We start from the raw sequence: 26,817 nt of genomic DNA, 5'->3' as shown, positions 1-26,817 counted from the left end.
CATGTTCTCTTTTGCTTGAATGCTTAAATTGGCAAGGTTTGAAAGTGCGTGCAAATGATAAACTACTTTTGTGTAAGAAAAATACGAAAAATAAGATAAATATCCATATTTAAAACTTGACTAAAATAACTAGCTTCCGGCAGACGGCCTACGCAAGTCGACGTACGCCAAAAGAGTAACACTTGACGCAATGTATGACATAGGATATAGGAGTAGCGTAAGCTTTGACGCCTCTCGCGGTTCAAACAAACAGGGCTGGGCAACAAACTCAAGCTCCTCCGACATTTCTTTTCTTTATTTTACAATAGCACAATGTTTTGTTTCGATTGTAAGTGGACACATAAAAAAGTAGACATTTTACAGTTTTATTTCTTAAGTCTGTATGACCATAAATGACGGAGTATAAATAGTAAGTCTATTTTGCTGCTATGTGGAAAAAAATCAAGCAAAACGAGGCGCATTTGCCGACCCCAGAGGGTTAAAAATTGTTTTAGACTTCTAATTCGTGAATGGTGTTTTGTTTTGCTCTATCCTCTGCACTTCTGCATTCGTCAGTGCATCAGGTCAAGGGTTACTCTTTCACCGTAAATCGATGCGTATGGCCGTCTGTCGGAAGCTAGTTATTTTAGTTGCTAAAAAGTTTTAAATATGGATATTTTTCTTACACAAACACCTCGATTCGCTTCAGAAGGCCTTTATTTACCCATCCGGAACAGTGTGGATTACTTTTATCATGGATGGATGCACTTTTATGGACTTCAAAACAAAAAACGGCCATTCAATGCCATTATAAAGCTTGGAACATTTTTTTTATTTAACTCTGATTGTATTCGTCTGAAAGAAGAATGTCATATACACCTAGGATGGCTTGAGGGTGAGTAAATCATGGGGTCATTTTCATTTTTGGGTGAACTATCCCTTTAAGCACTGAATGAATGACAGGATCCCTGCTGTCGCGCTCACGCAAGGTACATAAGAGGATGACATCTAGTGGAGAAGATTAGAAGTACATAATTACTTAATTAAGACTTAATTAAGACTTAATTACTTAAGAATAATAATATTAACGTCAATCAGATATTGTTGAATGTACATGAAAAAATGTATGCGTGGCTTTTGAGAATCGATATAGAATCGATCACATTTTAATATGTTAATATGAATCAAACAACAAAATAAAGACAGAAAATCCCTCACTGCTCTTGACTGAATATCTTTAGTAGCTTTAATAAGAATACATTTCTTACTTGAATGCTGCTGTTAAGTGCTCTGGTGAGGAGATAAACATGGCGGACTGAGCACAGCTCACTCAGGTCGGGGTCTATGCTAATAGGGCAGTCGTGGGTGCAGTCACATTGCATATAAACTGCCAACAGCTTATTCTGAGACACTGCTTATAAAAGCACTAGGTGGATTTTTAGTATTATGGGGTGGTTGTGTACACACACTGCCAACACACATTTATGTTGAAACACCATGTAAAAGTAAATTTTGCATAATAGGTCCCCTTTAAGGTGTGCCTTTAGCCCCATTGTAGCTATATATATATATATATATATATACAGTGGGTACGGAAAGTATTCATACCCCCGGTAAATATGATCAAAAATGGCTGTAAAAAATAAATCTTTCATTCAAAAAATTTGATCTTTCATTCAAAAAATTGGCAAAAATCTAACCTTTCATTGAAGTAAAAGAATTCAAATTGGGGGGGAAATCACATTATGAAATAAATGTTTTTCTCCAAAACACGTTGGCCACAATTATTAATACCCCTAGAATGTTTTATGAATAAAGTATCTCTGAAGTATATTCCCATTAATATTTACCTTTTTTTAGCACACCAGGGTGACTAGGAACATGAAATTGACCAGCCATGACTTCTTGTTTCACAGGATTTTAAATATGAGTAAACACAAAGGCCAAATTCCCTTAATCATCCATCACAATGTGTAAAACCAAATAATACAGTTCTGATTTGCAGCAAAAGATTGTTGAGCGTCACAAAATAGAAAGTGGCTGTTAGAAAATAGCTAAATAATTGAAAATACCCATTTTGACCATCAGGGCAATAATTAAGAAGTTATAATCAAGTAAAAATGTTACAAATCTGCCAGGAAGAGGACGTGTGTCTATATCATCTTAATGCACGGTGAGGAGGATGGTTTGAGTGGCCAAAGACTCTTCAAGGATCACAGATGGAGAATTGCAGAGATTAGTTGAGTCTTGGGGTCAGAAAGCCTATAAAAAATAAAAAAAAATCAAACAAACCCCTCCATCACCACATGTTGTTTGGGAGGGTTTCAAGAAAAATGCTCCTCGCTCCTCCAAAAATAAACTCCAGCATATTCAGTGGTCAGACACGACTGGAACTTCAAATAACACAGGGTTCTGTGGTCAGATGAAACTAAAAAAAGAGCTTTTTGGCAGCAAACACGCTAGATGGGTTTGGTGCACACAAGGATAAAAAGTACCCCATGTGTACAATTTAATATACCATTGGATCTTTAATGTTGTGGGCATATTTTTCTGCTGGAGGGCCTGGACTTCTTATTCAGATACATGGCATCGTGGATTCTATCAAATATCAACGGATAAAAAAATCCAAACCGGGCGGCTTCTGCTAGAAATCTTATAATGGGCCGTGGTTGGATCTTCCATCAGGACAACGATCCAAAACAAACATCATAATCAACACAAAAATGTGTTAGGGAGCACAAAATGAAGCTTCTGCCATGACCGTCCCAGTTCCCTGACCTGATGAGTGGAGTGAACTGAAGAGAAGAAGCACCAACATGAACTTGTGAATCTGAAGGATCTGGAGAGATTCTGTATGAAGGAATGATCGCTGATCTCTTGTCAGATGTTCTCCAAACTCATCAGGCATTATAGGAGAAGACTCAGAGCTGTTATCTTGGCAAAAGGAGATTGCAAAAAGGTATTTACTAAAAGGGTATGAATAATTGTGGCCAATGTGTTTTGGAGAAAAACATTTATTTCATAATGTGATTTCCCCCCCAATTTGAATTCTTTTACTTAAATGAAAGGTTAGAATTTTGCCAATTTTTTGAACGAAAGATCACATTTTTTGAATGAAAGATTTATTTTTTACAGCCATTTTTTTATCATATTTACCAGGGGTATGAATACTTTCCGTACCGTATATATATATATATATATATATATATATATATATATATAACCTTTGTTATGATAGGCTAACCACTTAGCAGGGACGTTAGCATTCATTTTACATGCAAAGTTGTTGAATGGGTGCTGATATTTGCAATTATAAGTTAAACATAATAGCGATAGTTTCCGAAAAAGACATTTTTGCAGCTTTATTTACAATTGCTTTGTGAATGTTCTAAATGGGACAATACTATTCTTTTAAAAGAGTAAGGATAATCCTGTTTGATGTTGCCATTTTAATTCAAACTGAATGGCCTTGTCAAAGAAACACTATTGTTGGAAAAATTTGCTCTTCACAAACATAATAAAGTGCAAATACTTTAAAACTTCATACAGTAAATATCAATCCCTTTACTAATTTGATATATGTGTGGTTTGCTCCCTGTACTCATATATCCAGAGTCAACTCTGTACCTACTGAAGACTACTAGACTATCTCTGTACTTACTGAATACAGATCAATATTGAATGATTAAAAAAATAATTCATACAGCTTTACCGTATAGTCCTACTGTAGTATATAATAACATATACTGCAAGCCAATGCACCTCTGCTGAATGTCAGAAAAGCTGTTGTGTTAGCATTTTTTTGTGAAATTCTTTAATACAAGGTAACATGAAAAGAATACCTGATAATTTCAAAATGGTCATTTGGATTTCATGGTCCTTACTCACTTTGGCGATCTGAAATATCTGAATATAACTGATGTAACTGGTTTTAGACAAAACACACAGACAGTGGTATCTAAAATGGATACTATTATTGTGTCTATATGTGAATATAGCAGTCACATAGAAATAAGAAAAACACTCATAATACCAAAGCAACTGCATCGCAATGCCCATGCAACCACTCGCAACACCCTAGCATTGTGTTGGCAACTTCTGCAGGAGAAAGAAACGCTCAAATTTTCTGTAGAATGAAAATGTAAAGAATATAGTTTCTTTAATTAATGTTTTTGTAAGGCTTTTTATTACTTACTTAGTTATTTATGCCAGTAAAACTCACTGAATCTAAATCCTTAAAGGGGTAATTCACCACTGGCAAAATGGGCTTTTGAAAAAACTGCCTATAAGAGCTGCTTGATTAATCGTTAAAAGATTGCGTCTAATAATTGTCTATTAAACCTTTGACAAAATCACACCAGAACATTCAAATCTGAGTTGGTGCTGTTGCTGACCCAGAGAAAGCAGTTGTCATGTATAGGTATGAAACCGCTTCACAAACAGTCTTTTCAACTACACAATATAATTATCTCTGTGTTATAAATATTCAAATGATCACAGAAGTACTGGGATAAAAGTTTGTAGCACCCATAATGCACTAGGTTTGTTGCCATCCAAGGCCACTCTCAATCTGTTCCTACTGGATAGGCTTTACCAGAGTCAAACACAGCCTTGTTGTTTGAGTAGGAAATATATATTTCCTACTCAAACAACAAGGCTGTATTTTAAAATATTATTTTTTTCGCAAACTTTTAATCACAATGTCAACTTGTATTGTTCATGGGTGCAAGAATTCAAAGAGTAAACGTGTACCGGGAGTGAGTTATTTTCGGTTTCCAGTGAAGGATCCAGAGCGTTGTAGGCCGCAAAGAATTGTAAAAATGGAGATAATGCCACGATGGAAAATCTGAATAAAAAAAATCCTCTGTGTTTGTAGTCTCAAACAGAGGGATAAAACTGAATGAAACTGCATTTTTCATCAGTTAATTAGGAAAAAACAGGAGCACCTTCTGCCCAACCCCCCAAAGCAAAACTCCGTTGCGTAAAGGTAAGAAGGCTGTTGCCAAACTACCATAAAAATACTATGGCACACTATAGAATTTTAACCATGCTGTATAAAGAGTATATAAAGTATAATATAATTTTCAGTGATGAACCTTCTCTTAGACTAACTATTTTGTTACTAACCTTTTGTCAATCCGAATGTTCGTGGGAGATGATACAGAAGGACAGTCTGTACGAAAGCACTGGAGCTGTCAAAAGTCTGCAGACTTATGTTTTTTGCATCATTCGCTGGACTTTTGATGACAAATAAACACACATTTCTTGGTCTGGGTAACATGGAGGAATAAACACTTATATATACCAAGATTGTAACAATACAAAGCCGGTTGAAAACCTGCAAACTTACACTTTAACCCACAGAGCAGCAGTCGTTGTCACATTTTCTGTAGCCTTACCCTGGACAGACTCTTCTTTAATGCATGAAAAGACACTCTAGAATGTGTATTAAAAAAAAAGGGTTGACACTGACTTCACTCGAAAAGACTATCACGACAAAGAGCAAAAACAGGCTTGCTGCTGTAAGGAGGTGATAAACCATGATCAATAATTTAGATTCTCTTTCTTTTTCTACTTATCTCAACACAAAGGCTTTAAAAAATGTGCTACACTTACCAGGAGAGACAGAACATTTTAAAAGCTGTGACGGAAACCTTTCACTTTTCAAGATGTTGCATTAGCAAGTGCTACACGGTGATATGTTATGATAACACGTAAGAGGGAAGGACAGCATATTTTTTTTAGAATGTGGTGAAAAAGTGGAAAGTCAGGAAGTCTTGTACCTGTATTACTACTGACTAAAAAAGTTTGAGAGATGCTAACTAACTGACTAAAGAAAATTCACCGAGTGAATTTTGTGAAAACTCTAAAAAAAAATTATGCTATATTCACTTGTAAAAATAATCAGAGACCAAATACCTCATTGTTTTTTTGTTTTTTTTTGAGGTATACTCTGAGAAATTCTGAAAAGCATGTGGGACATTGGCAAGTAAACCATGCACTTACAAATATGCAATGCAATTATGCCCTTGCCCATAATGGTCCGGAATCATCAACTTTCTTGTCCCTGGGAGCTCTAGCTAACAACTTCTCTACAACACGCCATCCCCGCGGGCAAACACGATGAGAGTGACAAGCCTTCATTAAAGCATCCAAATTCAAATGTTATTCTTAGCCTGCCATATTGAATTAATTCATATGAGACAGGGCCTAGAAGAGAACGGAGTGACACCCCCTTCCAGTACTAAAGTATATCTAAAGTATAAATAAAATCTAGTTTGCCACCACATAGGGCCTATTTCATGTGCCACCTTCATTATCAGCACAATCCCTGTGGACAAGCACTATTATGAATTTTAAAACTCTGCTTAGATTTACAGTTCTGATTAAGGCTTATGTATCTTGTAATTCAAATGCTTGAGATGACAGACCGGGATAGGGTGAATAAGTGATTCAGTTAGTTTTTGCTGAGGTTTAACACCTTATGTGAGTGAAAAAAAGTACTAATAAAAATAAAAATAAATAAATAAATAAATTGTGACAGGAAAATAATCTTTAAATCACTGGAAAGCAACGGTTTTGACACTGTACTGTATCTTGCATGGTTAAAATGCAATGTATCCAGACTATTGCACATGATGAATTAGTAAAATGTCACTATGCTATGTTATTGGCTTCCTGGCAAGAGCAGTCTCTTCCTTCAGGGTAAAAGGATTTCATAAATATTTTTAAGCTATGTACGTACTGCAAATGTGAAATTCATGTATGTTTAATGCATCAGGCGTGTTACCGTTAAACTCTGAACACAGCAGAGTCAGCAAAAACTTACTTTAATACTTTAATAAATTGCATACGGTTCAGTAGGGCGCAGATCAACATCTAGCATCGATTTGGAAATCTTTTCAAGCACATAGTAGCTTCTCAAAATCATTTCTGCAGTGCTTCAAGAATCGCCATTTCTCATCCATTCAAGTATAAGCCTTTTCTTTTTGTTATGGGAAACCTCAATGATATAGTACCTTTTTATGTAGGTTGATGGCCATTTATAACATCAGGATGAGGTTAAAGTTTTGGAGAGATTAAACCAATCCTAACTCGGAGATGGCCAATCTCTCATTGTGACTGTGCATGAGCAGCCCAGGTGCTGTGTCGAAATGGCTGGTGGAATTGGTCTACTCTGTCTATGGCAGCTGAACACATTGCTCTGGACAGCTCCTGGCCAAGCTAGTCACAATTCAATTCCCTGACTCATTCATCAAGCACTTGGGGTGTTTGGGTCACAGGCTGGCCAGCTCCCGATCGCCCCGTTCATTCAGAGTCCTCCATCGATAAGAAGGCATTAGTCTACATCTGCCAGCTCATCTGAAAGGGCTGGAGAAATCAGGCTGGATTTGTTTACTGTTTGACAACCTGCTGTCCATTGAATTTGAAATCCCCCCCAAAAACATTGATTTCATTGATTTAAGAAGCCAGATAACAGAATGATTAATAATGCATTAGTTCACCATTTTGTTCTGTGAAAAATCCATATACATATGTTGCAAGTGAGTGGTGTAATAAAATTAGATTACTCTCATTATAATCAACTAAGCTGTCTAAACTGCAAACACCCAAAGTCACCAATTGATTCCACTGTAGACTGGATGAGGAAGTTGTTCAACATGCATCAAGGGCTTTACAGAGACTACCAAGAATTGAAATCATACCTCATTGTGTAGAGAAGAGTTCCATTGTCTACCAGTCGCAGAAGTTTATTAGGTGTAGTCATATTGTGGGCTACTGACTTCTTCCCATTGTGGAAGAAGGTATCAGGAGTCCAGATCTTGCTGGCGAGCAAGTTGTTAAGTGGAAGGACCTGCATAGGCCCATCAAACTTCAGCCTCTCATCCCGCCAACTTTGCCGGAAGAACACATCAATCGTGTACTCCTAGAGGAAAAAAAAAAGAATGAGTCAAGACTTTCTGACAGCCCTTTTAAAACTTCACTTCACCCCCCCCAAGTTTCCACATTCCACTGATGTAATGTCCTCTTAGTGAGACAGCCTGCGCTGGTGTGTGAAGCACTTCACCAATCTTGGCAAATGACTCAAGAGTAGGAAAAAGATTTTGACTTTTGCTCAGACTTGACATTTAACAGAGCTTCCTGTTTGGCTGGCCCTGATTGGTCGAGATGCTTTTCTCAGTTGTACATTTCAATAATTCATCGCACTTTAAGGAGAGATTCAGCCTTGTCGGTGTGAGATCCTTAAGGCTCCTTCAAAAGTTCAAACTCGAATGATTGCGTTTTCACAGCTGTCGCTTGAGGGATAAAACAAGCTTTTTTCTAAGAGTTATCTCTCTGACCATATTGCCAACATGGAACAGGGGACACTGTCCTCAGTGAACCTTTGCTTAGTTGGGAGTAGGAATCATCTCAAATCCACAGTGTCTTTTCCAGTGATGAGTATTGCTCATGTTTTATAACCTCCATTATTGATGATGCAATCCTCTACATGTTCTCTATGGGAACAAACATCAAAAGAAATCTTATCTCCTTGCATTTGCTTTTAATAAGTCATCTAATGCCATGCATAAAAATAGTGGCAAAAATTCAAAGTTCTTCATGTGTTAAAAATGAATGTTGAAATCTTTAGAGGGCAGCATTAATCACTGAGAAGCATCTATAACTGATTCTTGTAATTGAGTAAGCGACAGCAAACAATTGGAGTTTGCAGCATTAAAGCATGTATGCTCTTCATGTGCATGTCTCTGTACATCATTTATTTAGTAAGCTCCAGACTTCAATCTGAAGTTGTCAGATTGAAATTCTGTGGGCACTTCTTATTACAAATAAGTAGTCTCCACACCATGAGAAGTAAGGAACGAAGTGAAAGCTGACATCAAATGATATCTACATAAAAAAGCACATGAGTAAGTTCAAGCAGGGTTTTCAGAATCAAATTCAATGCTTTTAAGACCTGGACATAAAATGAATACCATTTAACACCAGAATAATCCCAAACAATCTCAAAATGCATCATGTATCACAGATTGTTTTTCGTCACTAAGATAATCTGGGACACACTTTCGATAACGCCTTGGAACTTAACGCAGCTTATCAGCAAAACAGGGAGTGGAGCTGGAGAGGAGTGATTATAGAATGCTTTGAGCAAATAAGGGAAATTACTGTCGCTCCACTACACTAACATACTTTGCTCAGAGTCCCCTTAACTCACCAGAGTGATTCTTGTGTCTTTCCATCCGCAAATCTAAGACCTCTACAAATGATTAATATAATTAAATACTTTTTAAAATACTATTTAATATATTTAAGACTTTTTACAGCCTTAAATTGTAATAATTTTAAGATATTTTAATACTGTTTGAGGGCCTTATGAAGTGTTTGTAGGCCTGGAGGGCATAATCCTGCATAGAGGGGTTATCCAAGACAATATTTCTAACCAAAACAATGAAAAACTTGCACTTAAATATTGCAAATGCCCTTTCCTATGTACCCATCAAAATGACAATTTGATAGATGAAGTACTCTCCTTCTGCTCAGTTTTTTTTTTTTTTTGCATATATTTTATAATAATAATATTTGTTTATAGCAAATACTTACAAGACTGATGTTCCCTGTATGTAGACGTTCACTTACAAATCAGCACTAACATGGTTTCCGCTGCATGATTTCATAAATAAATACAGCACTATTGCTTCAAGGCAAATTGGAATGGGACAAGAAACAGAAGTTTACTGTTCATGAAAATGATTGTGACAAAGTGTTGGCGAAGGGCAATGGTCACTTTGGAATTTGATTGGACAATCACAGATGTTTCTACAATACAATCCAATGAGAGGGTCATTTGCTTGGAGCTCTTTCAGAAAGCTGTACATAATTCTGTTGTTTTGGTCAGACAGGAGAGACGTGTTATTTATGGGATGAATATCAAAATGATTAACACGTGCAAGCACAATTATCCATGAACTTGATAAATCCTGAAATCTTGATAAATACACGCATGCATTCATTGACGTCTTTTCTTAATTTGATTAATTTGGATTTTGAGACTTTTATTTTTCCCGGGGTTGGGGCTCGTATGCGAGCGCCTGGTGGTCGGGCCTCCCCCCATGGGGTCCGGCCGGGCTCAGCCCGAAGGAGCGACATGGGGCCACCCTCCCGTGGACCCACCACCTGCAGGAGGGACCGTAAGGGGCCGGTGCTAAGTGGATCGGGCGGCAGTCGAAGGCGGGGGCCTAGACAACCCGATCACTGGACGCGGAATCTAGCTCTAGGGACATGGAATGTCACCTCTCTGGCGGGGAAGGAGCCTGAGGTTGTGCGTGAGGTTCAGAGATTCCGACTAGAGATAGTTGGGATCACCTCTACGCACGGCTTGGGCTCTGGAACCACACTCCTCGAGAGAGGATGGACTCTTCACCACTCTGGAGTTGCCCATGGTGAGAGGCGGCGGGCTGGTGTGGGTTTGCTTATAGCCCCCCAGCTCAGCCGCCATGTGTTGGAGTTCACCCCGGTGAACGAGAGGGTCGCTTCCCTACGCCTTCGGGTCGGGGATAGGTCTCTCACTGTCGTTTGTGCTTACGGGCCGAACGGCAGTGCAGAGTACCCGGCCTTCTTGGAGTCTCTGGGAGGGGTGCTGGAAAGTGCTCCGACTGGGGACTCCGTCGTTCTACTTGGGGACTTCAACGCCCACGTGGGCAGCGACAGTGACACCTGGAGGGGCGTGATTGGGAGGAACGGCCCCCCTGATCTGAACCCGAGTGGTGTTCTGTTATTGGACTTCTGTGCTAGTTACAGCTTGTCCATAACGAACACCATGTTCAAGCATAAGGGTGTCCATCAGTGCACATGGCACCAGGACACCCTAGGCCGGAGGTCGATGATCAACTTTGTGGTCGTTTCATCCGACCTCCGGCCGTATGTCTTGGACACTCGGGTGAAGAGAGGGGCGGAGCTGTCAACTGATCACCACCTGGTGGTGAGTTGGATCCGATGGCGGGGGAGGAAGCTGGACAGACTCGGCAGACCCAAACGTACTGTGAGGGTCTGTTGGGAACGTTTGGCCGAATCTCCTGTCAGAGAGATCTTCAACTCCCCCTTCCGGCAGAGCTTCGACCAGATCCCGAGGGAGTCTGGAGATATTGAGTCCGAGTGGACCATGTTCTCCACCTTCATTGTCAACGCGGCCACTCGGAGCTGTGGCCGTAAGGTCTCCGGTGCCTGTCGAGGCGGCAATCCCCGAACCCGGTGGTGGACACCGGAAGTAAGGGATGCCGTCAAGCTGAAGAAGGAGTCCTATCGGGCCTGGCTGGCTTGTGGGACTCCTGAGGCAGCTGATGGGTACCGACAGGCCAAGCGGACTGCAGCCCGGGTGGTTGTGGAGGCAAAAACTCGGGCCTGGGAGGAGTTCGGTGAGGCCATGGAGAAGGACTATCGGTCGGCCTCGAAGAGATTCTGGCAAACCGTCCGGCGCCTCAGGAGGGGGAAGCAGTGCCCTACCAACGCTGTTTACAGTGGAGGTGGGCAGCTGTTGACCTCGACTGGGGATATCACCGGACGGTGGAAGGAATACTTCGAGGATCTCCTCAATCCCGCCGTCACGTCTTCCATTGAGGAAGCAGAGGCTGAGGGCTCGGAGGCGGACTCGTCCATCACCCAAGCTGAAGTCACCGAGGTAGTCAAGAAACTCCTCGGTGGCAAGGCACCGGGGGTGGATGAGATCCGCCCTGAGTACCTCAAGTCTCTGGATGTTGTGGGGCTGTCTTGGCTGACACGCCTCTGCAACATCGCGTGGCGGTCGGGGACAGTACCTTTGGACTGGCAGACCGGGGTGGTGGTCCCTCTTTTCAAGAAGGGGGATCGGAGGGTGTGCTCCAACTATAGGGGGATCACACTTCTCAGCCTCCCTGGGAAAGTCTATGCCAGGGTACTGGAGAGGAGAATCCGGCCGATAGTAGAACCTCGGATTCAGGAGGAACAGTGTGGCTTTCGTCCCGGTCGTGGAACACTGGACCAGCTCTATACCCCTCTACAGGGTGCTGGAGGGCTCATGGGAGTTTGCCCAACCAATCCACATGTGCTTTGTGGATTTGGAGAAGGCATTCGACTGTGTCCCTCGCGGCGGCCTGTGGAGGGTGCTCCGGGAGTATGGGGTCCGGGGCCCTTTGCTAAGGGCTATCCGGTCCCTGTACGACCGGAGCAGGAGCTTGGTTCGTATTGCCAGCAGTAAGTCAGACTTGTTCCCGGTGCGTGTTGGACTCCGGCAGGGCTGCCCTTTGTCGCCGGTTCTGTTCATAATTTTTATGGACAGAATTTCTAGGCGCAGCCAGGGGCCGGAGGGGGTCGGGTTTGGGGACCACACGATTTCATCTCTGCTCTTTGCGGATGATGTTGTCGTGTTGGCCTCATCAAACCAGGACCTCCAGCATGCACTGGGACGGTTTGCAGCCGAGTGTGAAGCAGCTGGGATGAAAATCAGCACCTCCAAATCCGAGGCCATGGTTCTCAGTCGGAAAAGGGTGGTTTGCCCGCTTCAGGTTGGTGGAGAGCTCCTGCCTCAAGTGGAGGAGTTCAAGTATCTTGGGGTCTTGTTCACGAGTGAGGGAAGGATGGAACGGGAGATTGACAGGCGGATCGGTGCAGCTTCTGCAGTAATGCGGTCCCTGTACCGGTCTGTCGTGGTGAAGAAGGAGCTGAGCCGCAAGGCGAAGCTCTCGATTTACCAGTCAATCTACGTTCCTACTCTCACCTATGGTCATGAGCTGTGGGTCATGACCGAAAGGACAAGATCCCGGATACAAGCGGCCGAAATGAGCTTTCTCCGCAGGGTGGCTGGGCGATCCCTTAGAGATAGGGTGAGAAGCTCGGTCACTCGGGAGGAGCTCAGAGTAGAGCCGCTGCTCCTCCACATCGAGAGGGGTCAGTTGAGGTGGCTCGGGCATCTTTTCCGGATGCCTCCTGGACGCCTTCCCGGGAAGGTGTTCCGGGCATGTCCCACCGGGAGGAGACCCCGGGGAAGACCTAGGACACGCTGGAGAGACTATGTCTCCCGGCTGGCCTGGGAACGCCTCGGTGTCCCCCCGGAAGAGCTAGAGGAAGTGTCTAGAGAGAGGGAAGTCTGGGCATCCCTGCTTAGACTGCTGCCCCCGCGACCCGGCCCCGGATAAGCGGTAGAAGATGGATGGATGGATGGACTTTTATTTTGCGGTTTTTAAGCATTTAAATTCACAAATATGTGTCACTACATTTAAACTAATAGGCTACAATACAACTTGTGTGTGCAAAATCCAGAATTACATGAATGTGCAGCATTTTGTACAAATAAAGTCAGGGGACATAGACATAGCTAGTTGTTAATACAAAGCCTCAATTTTGCATTAATGTAGGTCATAATTTGTGCATGCAATAAGTAAGATATACATTTGTGGATAAGGTGATACGCGTGCATTCATTGACTCGTTTCTGGGTCGATCCTATTTGATTCATTTGGATTTTGAGACTTTCATTTCGCCGGTTTAGCCTTGCACGATCCACACACAGCTGTCTGAGAAAACCTGCTACCACTAGATGGCAGTAGCTGCTAAAACAGACAACGGTAGCGTAATCAAGCGTTCTTCCCCATTTAAGACGCTTAATGTGGATTAAGAAAGTGATATTGAAGCAACAAATTTAGTACACAATATAGGCCTACCTTATTAATAAAGCATACTTTGTAGAAGCAAACAGATTAAATCAGATTATGAACAACACCCATAGAAAACCATTATAAAACGCTTAACATGCAATAGCGCGTTGCATGTTCAATAAGGTGTATAGGCTACTATACTATAGTTTTAATATCACCTTCTTACTGCATTAACGTTAAGCTTTTTCTTTATAATAGGCTCTATGGGAGGAAAACTATACACAGACAATAGCCTATATGAACGGGAAGCGCAAAGTTTCACGTTAAGAGCATTTTCCTTCCTTAGAACCTGTTTAAAAGAAAAAGCTTAACGTGAAATTTCGCAGTTGAGTTCAACTTTGCATGTGTAGGGGAGAGCAACCGCACAGTAAGTTTTAGGTTTGATATTCGCTGCATTTTCTAAGGACCATCTGCAAATTCCACTCACAGTTCAAAAATATAAACGTCCAACCATTCACTCAAATGAACGATACTTACAAGGTTATAGTAAATGCCTAGTGGGCAGAATGACTTACTGTACGAGCTTCATTCAATATCTCGATTGAACAGTACAATTCTTTTTTTAAATTACTGTAACTCACCAAGTGTTTTTTTTCTTTTTTTTTCTTTTTTTTTTCTTCATGTTCCAAAGGTTGTGGTACGTTCCTAGTGACAGTCAGGTGAGATTTTGCATTATTCACCTGTAGTAAGTCACCAAAAAGTCACCTTTTGGTGAATTACAGTATTTTTTTTATTAAAAAAGAAAATAGCCTAATTGTTTACTGTAAATACATGAAGGGAGGCATTGGCACAATTTAACCTGTAGTAAGTCAGTCTAGTCACTAGGAACATACTACAACCATTTGAACATGAAAAACCCCTTTTGGTGAATTACAGATTTTTTTTCTGAAAATAGTTGTGTAGGGTTAGGGTTAGGGTTCCTCCCATAGAGCTTATTATAAAGAAAAAGCTTAATGCAGTAAGACGGTGATATTAAAACTCACTAGCCTATACACCTTATTGAGCATGTAACGCGCTATTGCACGTTAAGCGTTTTATAGCCTAATGGTTTTCTGTGGGTGTTGTTCATAATCTGATTTAATCCGTTTGCTTCTACAAAGTATGCTTTATTAATAAGTTAGGCCTATATTGTGTACTAAATTTGGTGCTTACATTTACATTTACATTTAGTCATTTAGCAGACGCTTTTGTCCAAAGCGACTTAATTTAGGACTAAATTAAGCGAGTCATCGTGAAGAGGCAAAAACAACGCAAGAAGTGCTCAAAATACGAAGTTCAGGCATTGTTCAGAGTATCATAAGCCCGATAAGGGAGGATTAAAGGAAAAGGAAAGAATTATTATTATTATTTTTTTTTTTTATGAGGTTAAGTGCTCACGGAAGAGATGAGTTTTCAGCTGTCTTTTGAATGTTGTCAGGGATTCTTTATTCCGGATGAGGGTGGGGAGATCATTCCACCAGCATGGAACCGTGAATGAGAATGTTCTGGAAAGTGATTTTGTGGCTCTCTGTGATGGAACCACGAGACGTCGCTCGTTGACCGATCGTAGGCTTCTGGTAGGGATGTAGACTCGTAGGAGTGAATGAAAGTAGGAGGGAGCTGAGCCTGTGATAGATCTGTAAGCAAGCGTCAATGCCTTGAACTTGATGCGAGCAGCGAGTGGTAGCCAGTGCAGAGAGATGAACAGAAGAGTGACGTGGGCCCTTTTTGGCTCGTTGAAGACAAGACAAGCAGCATTCTGAATCATTTGTAGAGGTTTAGTTGCACATGATGGAAGTTCAGCCAGAAGAGCATTGCAGTAGTCAAGCCTAGAAATGACCAGGGCCTGGACGAGAAGTTGTGTTGCATGCTCAGTTAGGAAAGGCCTGATCTTCCTGATGTTGTGCAGTGCAAACCTGCATGATCGAGCTGTCTTTGAAATGTTGTCTGTGAAGGTCAGCTGGTCATCCAATATTACTCCAAGATTTCTGACCGACCTTGATGGGGTGATTGATGCTGAATTTAGCTGGATAGTGAAGTCGTGCTGTAAAGACGGATTGGCAGGGAGGACGAGAAGCTCAGTCTTTGCTTTGAGTTGAGCTGCAGGTGATGTTCCTTCATCCATGCCGAGATATCCACCAGACAGCTTGAGATCTGTGGAGCTATTGTGGGATCATCTGGTTGAAATGAGAGGAAGAGCTGTGTGTCATCAGCATAGCAATGGTAAGAGAAACCATGTGCCTGTATGATGTGTGTCACAGTATATACTGTGTTCTGTGTTTTCTGTGTTTGGTTCTGTGTTGATTGTGTTCACCTGGACTCATTAACTCTGATTACACCTGTTCCTTGCTTCCATTGTTCCAGCTGCCACTCATTTAGGTCATGTGTATATATACTCTGTCTTGTGTTGTGTCAGTTGCTGGTTCATTGTCTGAGTTTCAGTTTTGGTGTTAATGGTGTTGTAGTTTTATGTATTTACTATATTCATTTGGATTACCGTGTTGTCTTGTGTTTGGATTATTGTTCTTCGTGTCGTCTCCGTGTGGATGTTCCGGTCTGTTCCTGGTTTTCACCACTGATCATCTTCCACCAACGCCACTACCAATCATCCAGCACTCTCCACCACCGTTATCCTTTGATCATCATTTTGCTATCTGGACATTACATCATTCCTCCTTCCTGTGTTGTGTGTTTACCTGTTCATAATAAACTCTCTTTTACTTTGCACTTGCGCCTACATCCTCAATAATCGTACCGTGACAATGTGTCCCAGTGATGTGGAGGGGTCCAAGAACTGAACCCTGAGGAACCCCTGTGGTCAGTTGATGTGCTTTGGATACCTCACCTCTCCATGCGACCCTGAAGGATCTACCTTTGAGATAGGATTCAAACCAGTGGAGGGAAGTTCCTGTGATGCCCAGTGATGAGAGGGTGGACATAAGGATCTGATGATGCACAGTGTCGAAGGCAGCAGACAGTTTCAGGAGAATGAGAACTGAAGATTTGGAAGCAGCTTTTGCGATCCGTAGGGCTTCTGTGACCGGCAGTAATGCAGTCTCAGTCAAATACCCTTTCTTGAAGCCGGATTGGTTGACATCCAGCTGGTTGTTCAGAGACAAGAAGGATGTTACTTGGTTGAGAGCAGCTCGTTCAAGTGTTTTGGCAATGAATGGTAGGAGAGAGATAGGTCGATAATTCTCTACAAGTGATGTGTTTAATGTTGTTTTTTTTAAGCAGTGGAGTTACCCAAGCCTGCTTGAATGCAGAGTTGAATGTCTTGAAGAGTGATCGTACAGACTTTATCAAAGAATTTGCTGACTTTCTATCAGGGTTAGTACTGGCTGCAGATAAAGTCCTAATTGTTGGTGATTTTAATATACATGTAGATATGAAAAAGATGCATTGGGATTGGCATTTAAAGACATTCTTAACTCTATTGGAGTTAGACAACGTGCCAGGACCTACTCATTGTTGTAATCATACTCTAGATCTAATAGTATCACATGGAGTCAATGTTGATGCCGTTGACAATCTGCAGCAGAGCGATGACATCTCAGATCATTATCTAGTCTCGAGTACACTTCATTTAGCCAAGGCTGCAAAGCCGACTCCGTGTTACAAATATGTTAGACCTATCACTTCTTCCACTAAAGATTGCTTTATTAATAATCTTCCTGATCAGTTTCATCATCTCAGCATTCCAGATACCTTAGAAGAACTCGATATTGCGACAGACATTGCAACTTTTAACTCTCTCTTTTCCAGCACTTTAGACACAGTTGCTCCATTGCGCTTAAAGAAGATTAAAGAAAATAATCCAACGCCATGGTACAACGAGCACACTCAGGCCCTTAAGAGAGCAGCCAGAAAAATGGAGTGAAACTGGAAGAAAACTAAACTAGAGGTATTTCACATTTCATGGAAGGTGAGCTCGATTGCATACAGAGAGGCCTTAAAAGCTGCTAGATCTGCTTATTTTTTTCAACCCTATTAGAAGAAAATAAACAAAACCCTAGGTATATATTTGAAACAGTTACTAAACTAACGAAAAATAAAGCTTCAAGCCCAGAAGTTTCCAAGCAGCACAGCAGTAATGACTTTATGAACTTCTTCACTTATAGGTTTGATAAGATTGATAATATCAGGGAGAAAATTATAACTATGCAACTGTCTACTACAGTATCGCATCAGAGAGTGCATTGTAGTCTCCCTAAGGAAAAATTTGAATCATTCATTGCTACAGGAGAGGAAGAATTTTCTAAACTCGTTAAATCATCTAAATCGACAACATGTATGTTAGACCGTATACCGACTAAGCTATTGAAAGAGATGCTTCCAGAGGTCATAGATCCTCTTCTTAACCTGTTAACCGTTGCCAGAGCGCGGACGCACTGAAGCGGTTTTATTTATATATAGTTCAAAGTTACTATCAGATTTAATGTTATACCTTGACAAACTATACATCATTAAAAAGATATAAGACTCAAGTTTCAGAATTTGACCACTATTGTATTCTGAGAAACTTATAGCGACAGTTATTTCTTAATTTGTTTCAGGAGTTATGAAATGAAAAAATTAGTCGATACCTTTGATATGAATTATGCGCGTCAGCCGCTTTCATTCATAAAAAAACTCCCGTGCCGTCGTCATGACAGCGATACACAAAACAACGTGCCTCAGGGCTTTAGCTCAAAAATGTGCAGATTTGGAGAAATATTGATATATTCTCATAGGTTTACATCAGATTTCTATAGACAGGAATAATATTTATTGAATTTATACCCAAATGCGTCGATGTAATCATTATGAGCGTTTGCATAACTCTGATACTGTGTTTTGAATTCATACCAATAGCCTGAGGGCGCCCTCGCCGCCCTGTGCACAGTATTAGAACATGAAGAAGTGCCATAATCATGTGACAATCCAGGAAGCCTCGAACACACACAAAGCTAACGAGATCGCGCTGTAACTATGGCTGTAACATGCAGTTTTGAAGACAATAAACATGTTTGCTATGATATTTGAGTTACCTGTGTTTTTCAATCCATGCCAGGTATTTCCATAATAATAGATTATATTTATAATGTAATGCTAATCTATATAGAATCGTTGTGCAGAACACTATTCAATAGTATATTTTCTGTCTGATTTTTTATCTGAAGCCAAATTAGATCACAAAAAATTATTTAAAATACTCGATTTGCTTTATAAAGTAAGTTTATAAGCACAAACATGGTTTTAATCTCATAAATTGTCGTGTATTGATGGTGTGCTAAGCTAACATGCTAGCTAGCCCTAGGTGCACCTGCCACCTAGAAGTTATATTTTTATTATTTTTTGAATGCTTACTGAAATGTTTCTTTATTCAAGAAATGCATTTGATACAGTTTAAAATGTAAGGGTGAACTTTAAGAAAAGAAATTAGTGACTGAAACCCTATGAATAGCCTGTGAATAGCCAGTCGTTAGTAACTATAATGCAGACAAAAGAAATGCATATTTAGAGCCATAACTAGGCTGGAGAGGTGTGAATGTGTGCAGGGGGAGACTGAGACTGAATGGGGCTCGTTTGCACCACAAAACAATAAAGACAATATACTGGATAGATGGTTAGAAGATGACAATAAACATCAGTAGCATTTTAGCGTCAAATCAAAATAAAGTCACATGACATGGTCTTGAAAAACATTTCACTAAATACAGAGTTTTGGACTTATTATCTTAAGATTTTAAACATAAAATGTTTAGACGTGGCATTAGCTGTAGTGCATTTCTAGATTGCTCCAGTGCCAACTTCAATTTTTTTTTCATGAGGATGTTTCATAAAAAATAATTTCTAATAACTTTACAAAACTTTGAAGCTATTTATAACAATTTTTGTCATTATGACAATAATTAATTCTACATTTACAATAAACTGCCAGGTGTCAGCTTTCAAATGAGATCATACTTGTGCTTTTAGTACAAAGGGTTCATGAACTGTATCTGTTTCAGTTTGGGTATGTCATTTCTTGGGATTTTTCAAAAGTGGGGTTACAGCTTAACAGGTTAATATCATTAATTCATCTTTGTCATTAGGATATGTACCAAAAACGTTTAAGCTGGCTATGATTAAACCGCTTGTTAAAAAACGCAACTTGATCGTACAGAATTAGTCAATTACAGGCCGATCTCGAATCTACCTTTTCTGTCAAAGATACTAGAAAAGGCAGTATCCTCACAACTATGTTCCTTTTTAGAAAGAAATGATATATGCGAGGATTTTCAGTCAGGATTTAGACCGTAACATAGTACTGAGACAGCTCTCATTAGAGTCACAAATAATTTGCTCTTATCATCCGATCGTGGTTGTATCTCGCTATTGCTGTTGCGTGGCATATTTCCATCTTAAATATATATCTAAATTACGTCATATGCTCTCATTGACAAATGTGGGACAATTAGTTCATGAGTTCATGACATCAAGGCTAGATTATTGTAATGCTCTACTGGGTGGTTGCCCTGCACGCTTAATAAACAAATTACAGCTGGTCCAAAATGCAGCAGCGCGAGTTCTTACCAGAACCAGGAAGTATGACCATATTCGGTATTCGGTTCTGTCAACACTGCATTGGCTCCCTATTAAACATTGTATACATTTTAACATAGTGCTGATTACTTACAAAGCACTAAATGGTTTAGCTCCGCAGTACTTGAGTGAGCTCTTAACGCATTATAGTCCTTCACGTCTATTGCGATCTCAAAATTGCTGCTGGTGGTAGATCCTTTTCCTATTTAGCACCAAAACTTTGGAACAGTCTTCCTAACATTGTCTGTGAAGCAAACACACTCTGTCAGTTCAAAGCTAAACTAAAAACACATCTCTCTGACCTAGCATACACATTACATATTATAGACTTCTATAATTAAATTTTAGGCTGCATAGAGTAGGTCAACCGGAACCGGGAACACTTCCCATAAATCCTGATGTACTCGTTACATCATAAGAAGAATGGCAGCTACGCTAATATTAGTCTCTCTGTTTATCCTGAGGTTTACCACAGTCCGCCGGATCTAGGCCGTATCCAGATCTGATGAAGGACCTGCGCCTAGACGCGACGACAGCGCAGTCCTGAAGTGTCAACTAGTCTCTCTCCTTTGAAGGCCTCCTTCCCTTCCCTTTACCTCTGCGCCGAAGCGATACAAATTCTGTATTATAGATTTTAAGGCCAGATAAGTAGTTTGTTGATGGTTGTTTTGTAGGGAAGGATTACATGCCTGCACACATATACTCAAACACGCATACCTATAGACTTAACTCTTAATACGTATGTGCACGCCATCAGCGTTCTTAAGAGAACTTAAGAGTTTTCTGTTAAAACGGTGTCGTGTTAGCAGCCCCTAAGTAAATAACTAATAATCATTGCGACGGAAGTGAATCAATCAAAACTAACTTTAACTGGAAAATAACTTTATTCTAGAGCTTCTATAAAGCCAAAACAATCTCTGTTACTTTAATTTCCTATTCCTATATCACTGTAAAGCTGCTTTGGAACAATCTACATTGTTAAAAGCGCTATATAAATGAAGATGACTTGACTTGACTATAGGGTCTACATAATTTTGGGGGATAGTTTTATTTCTTTAGCAGGCTCTAGTAGTTTATTTGTCAAAAACTCTGTGGGAGATAAGCTTATGTCTTTGTATATTTGTTAGTTTCGTTGAGTGTCGTTTACAGTTTAAATATGGTAACTGAGGTTGAGGCATTTGTACAGACTCCGGCTGATGAGTTACTAGATGAAATGACTAAAGAACAACTTTTAGAACTAGCCGCACATTATGAAATGGAGCTTTCCACTAGCCAGAAAAGGTCTAAAGATGGGATTAAACGAATCCTCAAGGCTTCGCTGTTTGATCTTAAAGTTTTATTAGAGACACCTGCTCCTTCACTGCCTGCGCTAAGCGCTCACTTGTTCGAGCAACAGAAAGAATTACTGCTGATACAGCGTGATACTGAATGAGAAAAACGGCGTTTGGAGTGTGAAAAAGTACGCTTGGAACAAGAGCTTGAGGAAGGTCGGCAACAACTAGAGCGACAGCGCATTCAGGTCGAACAGCAGCATCTAGACCTAATTAGAGAAGGTAAGCAGGTGGGTGCGGGGGTCGAAGCCTCCTCACCCAAGCTAAATGTTGCCAATAGTTTACGTTTGGTCCCGCCGTTTAACAAATCTGATGTGGAATGGATGTTTTTTCTTCTATTCGAAAGAGTTGCTTGAGTCTATGAGTGGAGTGATATTGAATGCGCCCTGCTCCTTCAGTGCGTTTTGACTGGTAAGACTCAGCAAGCCTATTCTTCCTTATCGGTTGTGGACAGCCAAACTTATGAAACTATTAAGTCATCAGTTCTGAAAATGTATGAGCGTGTACCGGAGAGCTACCGCCAGCAGTTTCATACTCTAAGGCGAAAATCTAACCAAACTCATGTCAAGTTCGTTAGAGATTTAACCCTACAGTTTAATCGGTGGTGTGTGTTGACAGACTTTACAACACTGGATGATTTGACTAGTTTAATTTTATTGGAACCATACGAAAACACACTTCCTGAAACTGTAGCCACATACATTGCAGAGCATCATGTTAAGACCTCTTCAGATGCTGCACTATTGGCTGATGATTGGGAACTCATCCACAAGTCCTGCGTTGAAAGATTCAGAGGTGAACGTCTAACGTTCTCGTGCATAAATTCTCCATTTGTTCTTATGAATCCAGTAAGACGTCTTATGAATCCAGTAAGTACGATTCTACTTGTAATTACTGCTTAGAAAAAGGGGATTGGAAATCGAGTTGTCCAGTGCTTAAAGCAAAGAGTGCAGGTGCAAAGTTTGCTGGAGCAGCCCTGGCTGCTTCTGTGCCTGTGTCCGCCCGGACCGTCGTTTTAAAGGAAACGCCTGAGAAAGTGTCCGCGAGTGTGGTTTAAACCGTTTATTTCTGATGGCCTTGTGTCACTTCCAGGCAGCGATAACAAAGTGGCGGTAATAATTCTCTGAGACACGGGATCATCGGAATCGAGTCTGTGTAACCATTTTCGACGGAGTCGCGTACAGGTAACTCGCTTTTAATTCGCAGAATCGGACTTAATACATTGTCAGTACCCCTCCATAAGGTTACTTTTAGTTGCGAGGTGGAGCTTGGCATGCGGCCTGTTCTGCCTGTCACTTATCCTTGGGAATATGGCTGGCGGGCGTGTTTGGGTTGATGAATCGCCCCTTCTAGTCGTTAGCAACACGCTGACTTCCGCTAGTAGCCTTGATGAGAGTGCTCAACGATATCCTGAAGTGTTTGTTGTCTGCACAGTAACTCGCTCTGCTAGCCTGGGCCGGGTTGAAGAAAAGCCAAGGGAGGCTGAACAGCTATTTTACACTGACAGTTTCTCGCGATGAGTTGTCAAAAGAACAACAAAGTGATGAAATGTTAAATCCACAATACGAACAAGTCGTTGACAATTTGGAAATTAGAAACAGAGCGCAGGGTTATTTTGTTAAAGAGGGTGTGCTGTTTAGGAAGTGGTCTCCTAATTCTGCCGATTGTATGGGTGAGTCCAGGTCGTTGTACCCTTAATGTTTTGTCCATTAGTTCTAAAAATAGCCCATGACCAGCTCGCGGGTCACGCTGCTATTAAGAAGACGTATGACAAAATTCTCTGTTACTTTTACTGGCTTCGCATTAAGAAGGATGTGGCCAGTTTTATCAAAACTTGCCATACATGTCAGCTCACCAGCAAACCAAACCAGCCGTTAAATCCAGCCCCTCTGCGTCCAATTCCAGCAGTGTGCCAACCATTCAAGCATCTCATCATTGACTGTGTCGGGCCGCTTCCTTGCTCGCGAGCTGGAAGTGAGCATCTACTGACAGTGATGTGCCAGGTCACTCGCTATCCTGCTGCTTACCCGCTGCACTCCATTAACACGAAAGCGGTCGTGAAAGCTCTCACTCAGTTCGTTTCTATCTTTGGTTGCCTAAAATCATCCAAACCGACCAAGGGAGTAACTTTACTTAGAATCTGTTTGCCGAAGTGCTTCGTCAATTAGGAATCAAACACAACCTGGCAACTGCTTATCACGCACAGAGCTAAGGGGCTCTGGAACGTTTTCATTCTACATTAAAGTTGTTACTCCGAGCCTATTGCGTCAAATTGAATAGGGACTGGGAAGAGGGCCTGCCATGGCTGATGCTGGCAGCAAGAGAGGTTACGCAGGAAAGTATTGGTTATAGCCCAAACGAACTGGTTTTTATACACAAAGTCCAGAGATTGCAAGCCGTTTTACACGGTCAATGGATGGATTCTGAACCACCTGGGAAATTATCAGATTATGTACTGGGTTTCCGTCATCGACTAGCATTGGTCTGGGATTTAGCTAAAAAGTGGCTGGAGAAAACTCAAGAAAAAATTAAAAGATTGTTTGACCGTTATGCTGAACTGCGTAAATTTAGCGTGGGTGATCAAGTCGTTGCGCTTCTTCCGGTAGTAGACTCACCTTTCAGGGCTAAATACATCGGGTCTTATGAGGTGATACATTGTGGCAATAACGATAATTATACGATTTTAACACCAGACCGGAGAAGGAACTGCCATGTGAATCTCTATCGTAGAAACAGAGAAAACTCAGTGCCAGTGGACAGTTCCCCTCAGTCTTGTGCTACGCAGTTCGAGACGGTCTCGCCTGTGGATGAATTAAAGTCGCCTTACGACTGCGTGTTACAGGGGCGACAAAAAAATTCAGAAACAATAAAAAGTCTGATCTCAAACATTTAGACGTAGCTCGGCGGCAAGAACTAGTATTTACCAGTATTAACTGGATAACAAGTTAGCCGAACCCTCCTCTTCTAGCTGGTCCTCGCCATGTCTACTGGTTAAGAAACGGGACGGGACTTTCCGTTTTTTGCACAGACTATAGAAAACTAAATTCGGTCACAAAGCCGGACTCCTTCCCTCTGTCAAGGATGAGGATTGTGTTGACCAGGTTGGTGCAGCAAAATTCGTAACTAAACTGGATTTGTTAAAGGGCTACTGGCAGATCCCGCTGACCTAGCGCGCACGAGGTATCATCTTTTATAACATCAGGTGGGTTATTTTCCTACCGTGTTATGAGCTTCAGCCTTCGAAACGCACCGGCTACGTTTCAAAGATTAATGAACAAAATAGTCACTGGATTAGATGGCGTAACTGTTTACTTGGATGATACAGTCATAATAAGTGAAACGTGGCAAGAACATCTCCAACGTTTACATCTTCTCCTCGTTCGCCTTGCTCAGGCAAATCTCACGTTAAATCTGCAGTGCAAAAGAGACTCAAAATACTCTGTTGATTTTGATCTTACATATATATGTGTTACATCATTCAAAACATTAAATGTCGTCTTTTATTTGTTTACTCTCATAATAAAAACAAAATGTTGTGTTTTTCGTAAAATAAAGAAAATAAACATGATGCGCATTCTGCCGTCTCTCTCAATGTGAAGTTCATTCTGAAACGCGTAACTCAGCAAATGCTTGTAACACTGACGTGAGACATAAGTCTTTACAAAGCTCGAAGTCTCTATTTTTAAATGATGTAAATTATATCAAAAACAAATATTCCCTGTTCAAGTCTCTGTCTTCAGATCAGTGTGTTCAATAATGTGCTTTTTTGCCCTTTGTTGTGTATCTTTGGATTATGTTGTGTTGTAAATTAATCCAAACAATCAAAAAGCCATTCTTTTTAAATCTCCTTATTCTTTGTGCAAGGTTCCTCATAATGATAGGGCCTGATAGCACCTGATAGGGCCATTAGGGGAGGGTCTTTGTCTTTCTCAGGAGTGAAACACATCAATATTCATGATGATTCACGACTCCTCGCATAAAGCTTTCTTACACAAAACATGTCTTACAAATTTTAAATCAATATATTGTTTTATCTGAATGAGTATGCAGGATGATTTTCACATAGTTTTGAAGCAAATATTCTAGGCTATGTGATACAATTTTCAAAAGTCTTGTGAAGAAATAATCAGTATGGGTTTCATGACCTTATTTCAGTGACAATTTTGTTTGTTTTTTTCACAAACCATGCATAAATGTCATTATCTCAAAACTACAAACTTTTACATATATGCTGCTGACATATTATTGAAGCAGAGTTAGTGCTGAATACAGTGTAATCATACTTTAGCCATGAAAATGTCACAAGGAACAGAAATAAGCACAAATGTCAGAGCATGTCAGAACACCTCCAGGGCCCAGAAAACACCTCAGACCCCAGAGGGTTAAAAACCCAAACCAACGGCTCATGTGTTGATGTCTATTCCTTCAGCCTTACCATTTAGATGTCCGGCACCTAAAGGGTTCTGATAACTTAGTGGCCTGTGTGTTGTCAAGGGCGCCGATATAGAAAACATTGTGCAAAGTTTGGTATCGGGCTGTGAGCCCACAGGTTTGTATTTCTTATTTTTCCAATATACCATGCTACCCTGATGAGAGAGTTTTTGGGATATGATATTGATATGTTATTGTATGCAAACAAATTTTCTTTAAATATTAAAACCTTTGTTGTTATGGTTTTGGTTGTTGGTACCGTTAATGGAAACTTTTAGTTCCCTATTCTTAAGGGGGAGGGTGTCACGGCCGCTGCTCTTTGTTACTCTTTCGCCGTGTGTTGTGCTCCCTCTACAGGTGAGCTGCAGTGCTGCGGGGAGTAATCAGCTGTATTGGATACACCGATGCACAGGTGTGTCCTGTCTAGTAAAACATGCTGGCTTGCTTTCATGGGGCACTTTTTCTCCTTACATCGATCCCTGGCCAGGACCAAGGCGTAAACCGGGCGCTGCCGCGTACTTTTGAAGGCTTCGTAGCTGAACTTTTTGTGATTGACCCTCATAAATACATTTGTTTTTGTAGATGCCGCTCTCACTTCCTCCTCTTTTATTGTTCCTCCCTACCCAGGGCATAACACTCCCCCAAAAGTGTAAACATTGAGCCCCTCAGGCCCCATCCAAACATTGAGAGCAGCCCGCTCAGATTTGTTAATCTCTTTATAGCTCAACTTATACAGTATCAAGAGTTTGTGGCATGGCTACTGTTGCAGACTGAGCCAGTGGGTTTATAGCCAGTGTGGGACCATGACTGACACATTACATAGCAAAATAAATTAAGCTTCGGTTG

At 41.0% G+C, this 26,817-nt stretch overlaps 1 protein-coding gene across 1 annotated transcript in view; it reads right to left on the bottom strand.

Moving 5' to 3' along the window:
• gabra3 (gamma-aminobutyric acid type A receptor subunit alpha3) overlaps positions 1-26,817 on the bottom strand; it is a 467,920-nt gene that overhangs the window by 320,468 nt on the left and 120,635 nt on the right. Inside the window, 1 exon segment of the mRNA XM_084136680.1 lies at positions 7,686-7,906. Coding sequence (XP_083992806.1) covers positions 7,686-7,906 — 221 coding nt within the window.

Source organism: Abramis brama, assembly GCF_963993115.1.
Source record: "Abramis brama genome assembly, chromosome: 15".
Lineage (NCBI taxonomy): Eukaryota > Metazoa > Chordata > Actinopteri > Cypriniformes > Leuciscidae > Abramis > Abramis brama.
Note: the sequence above shows the minus strand (reverse complement) of the source record. Positions and strands in the feature narration are given on the sequence as shown.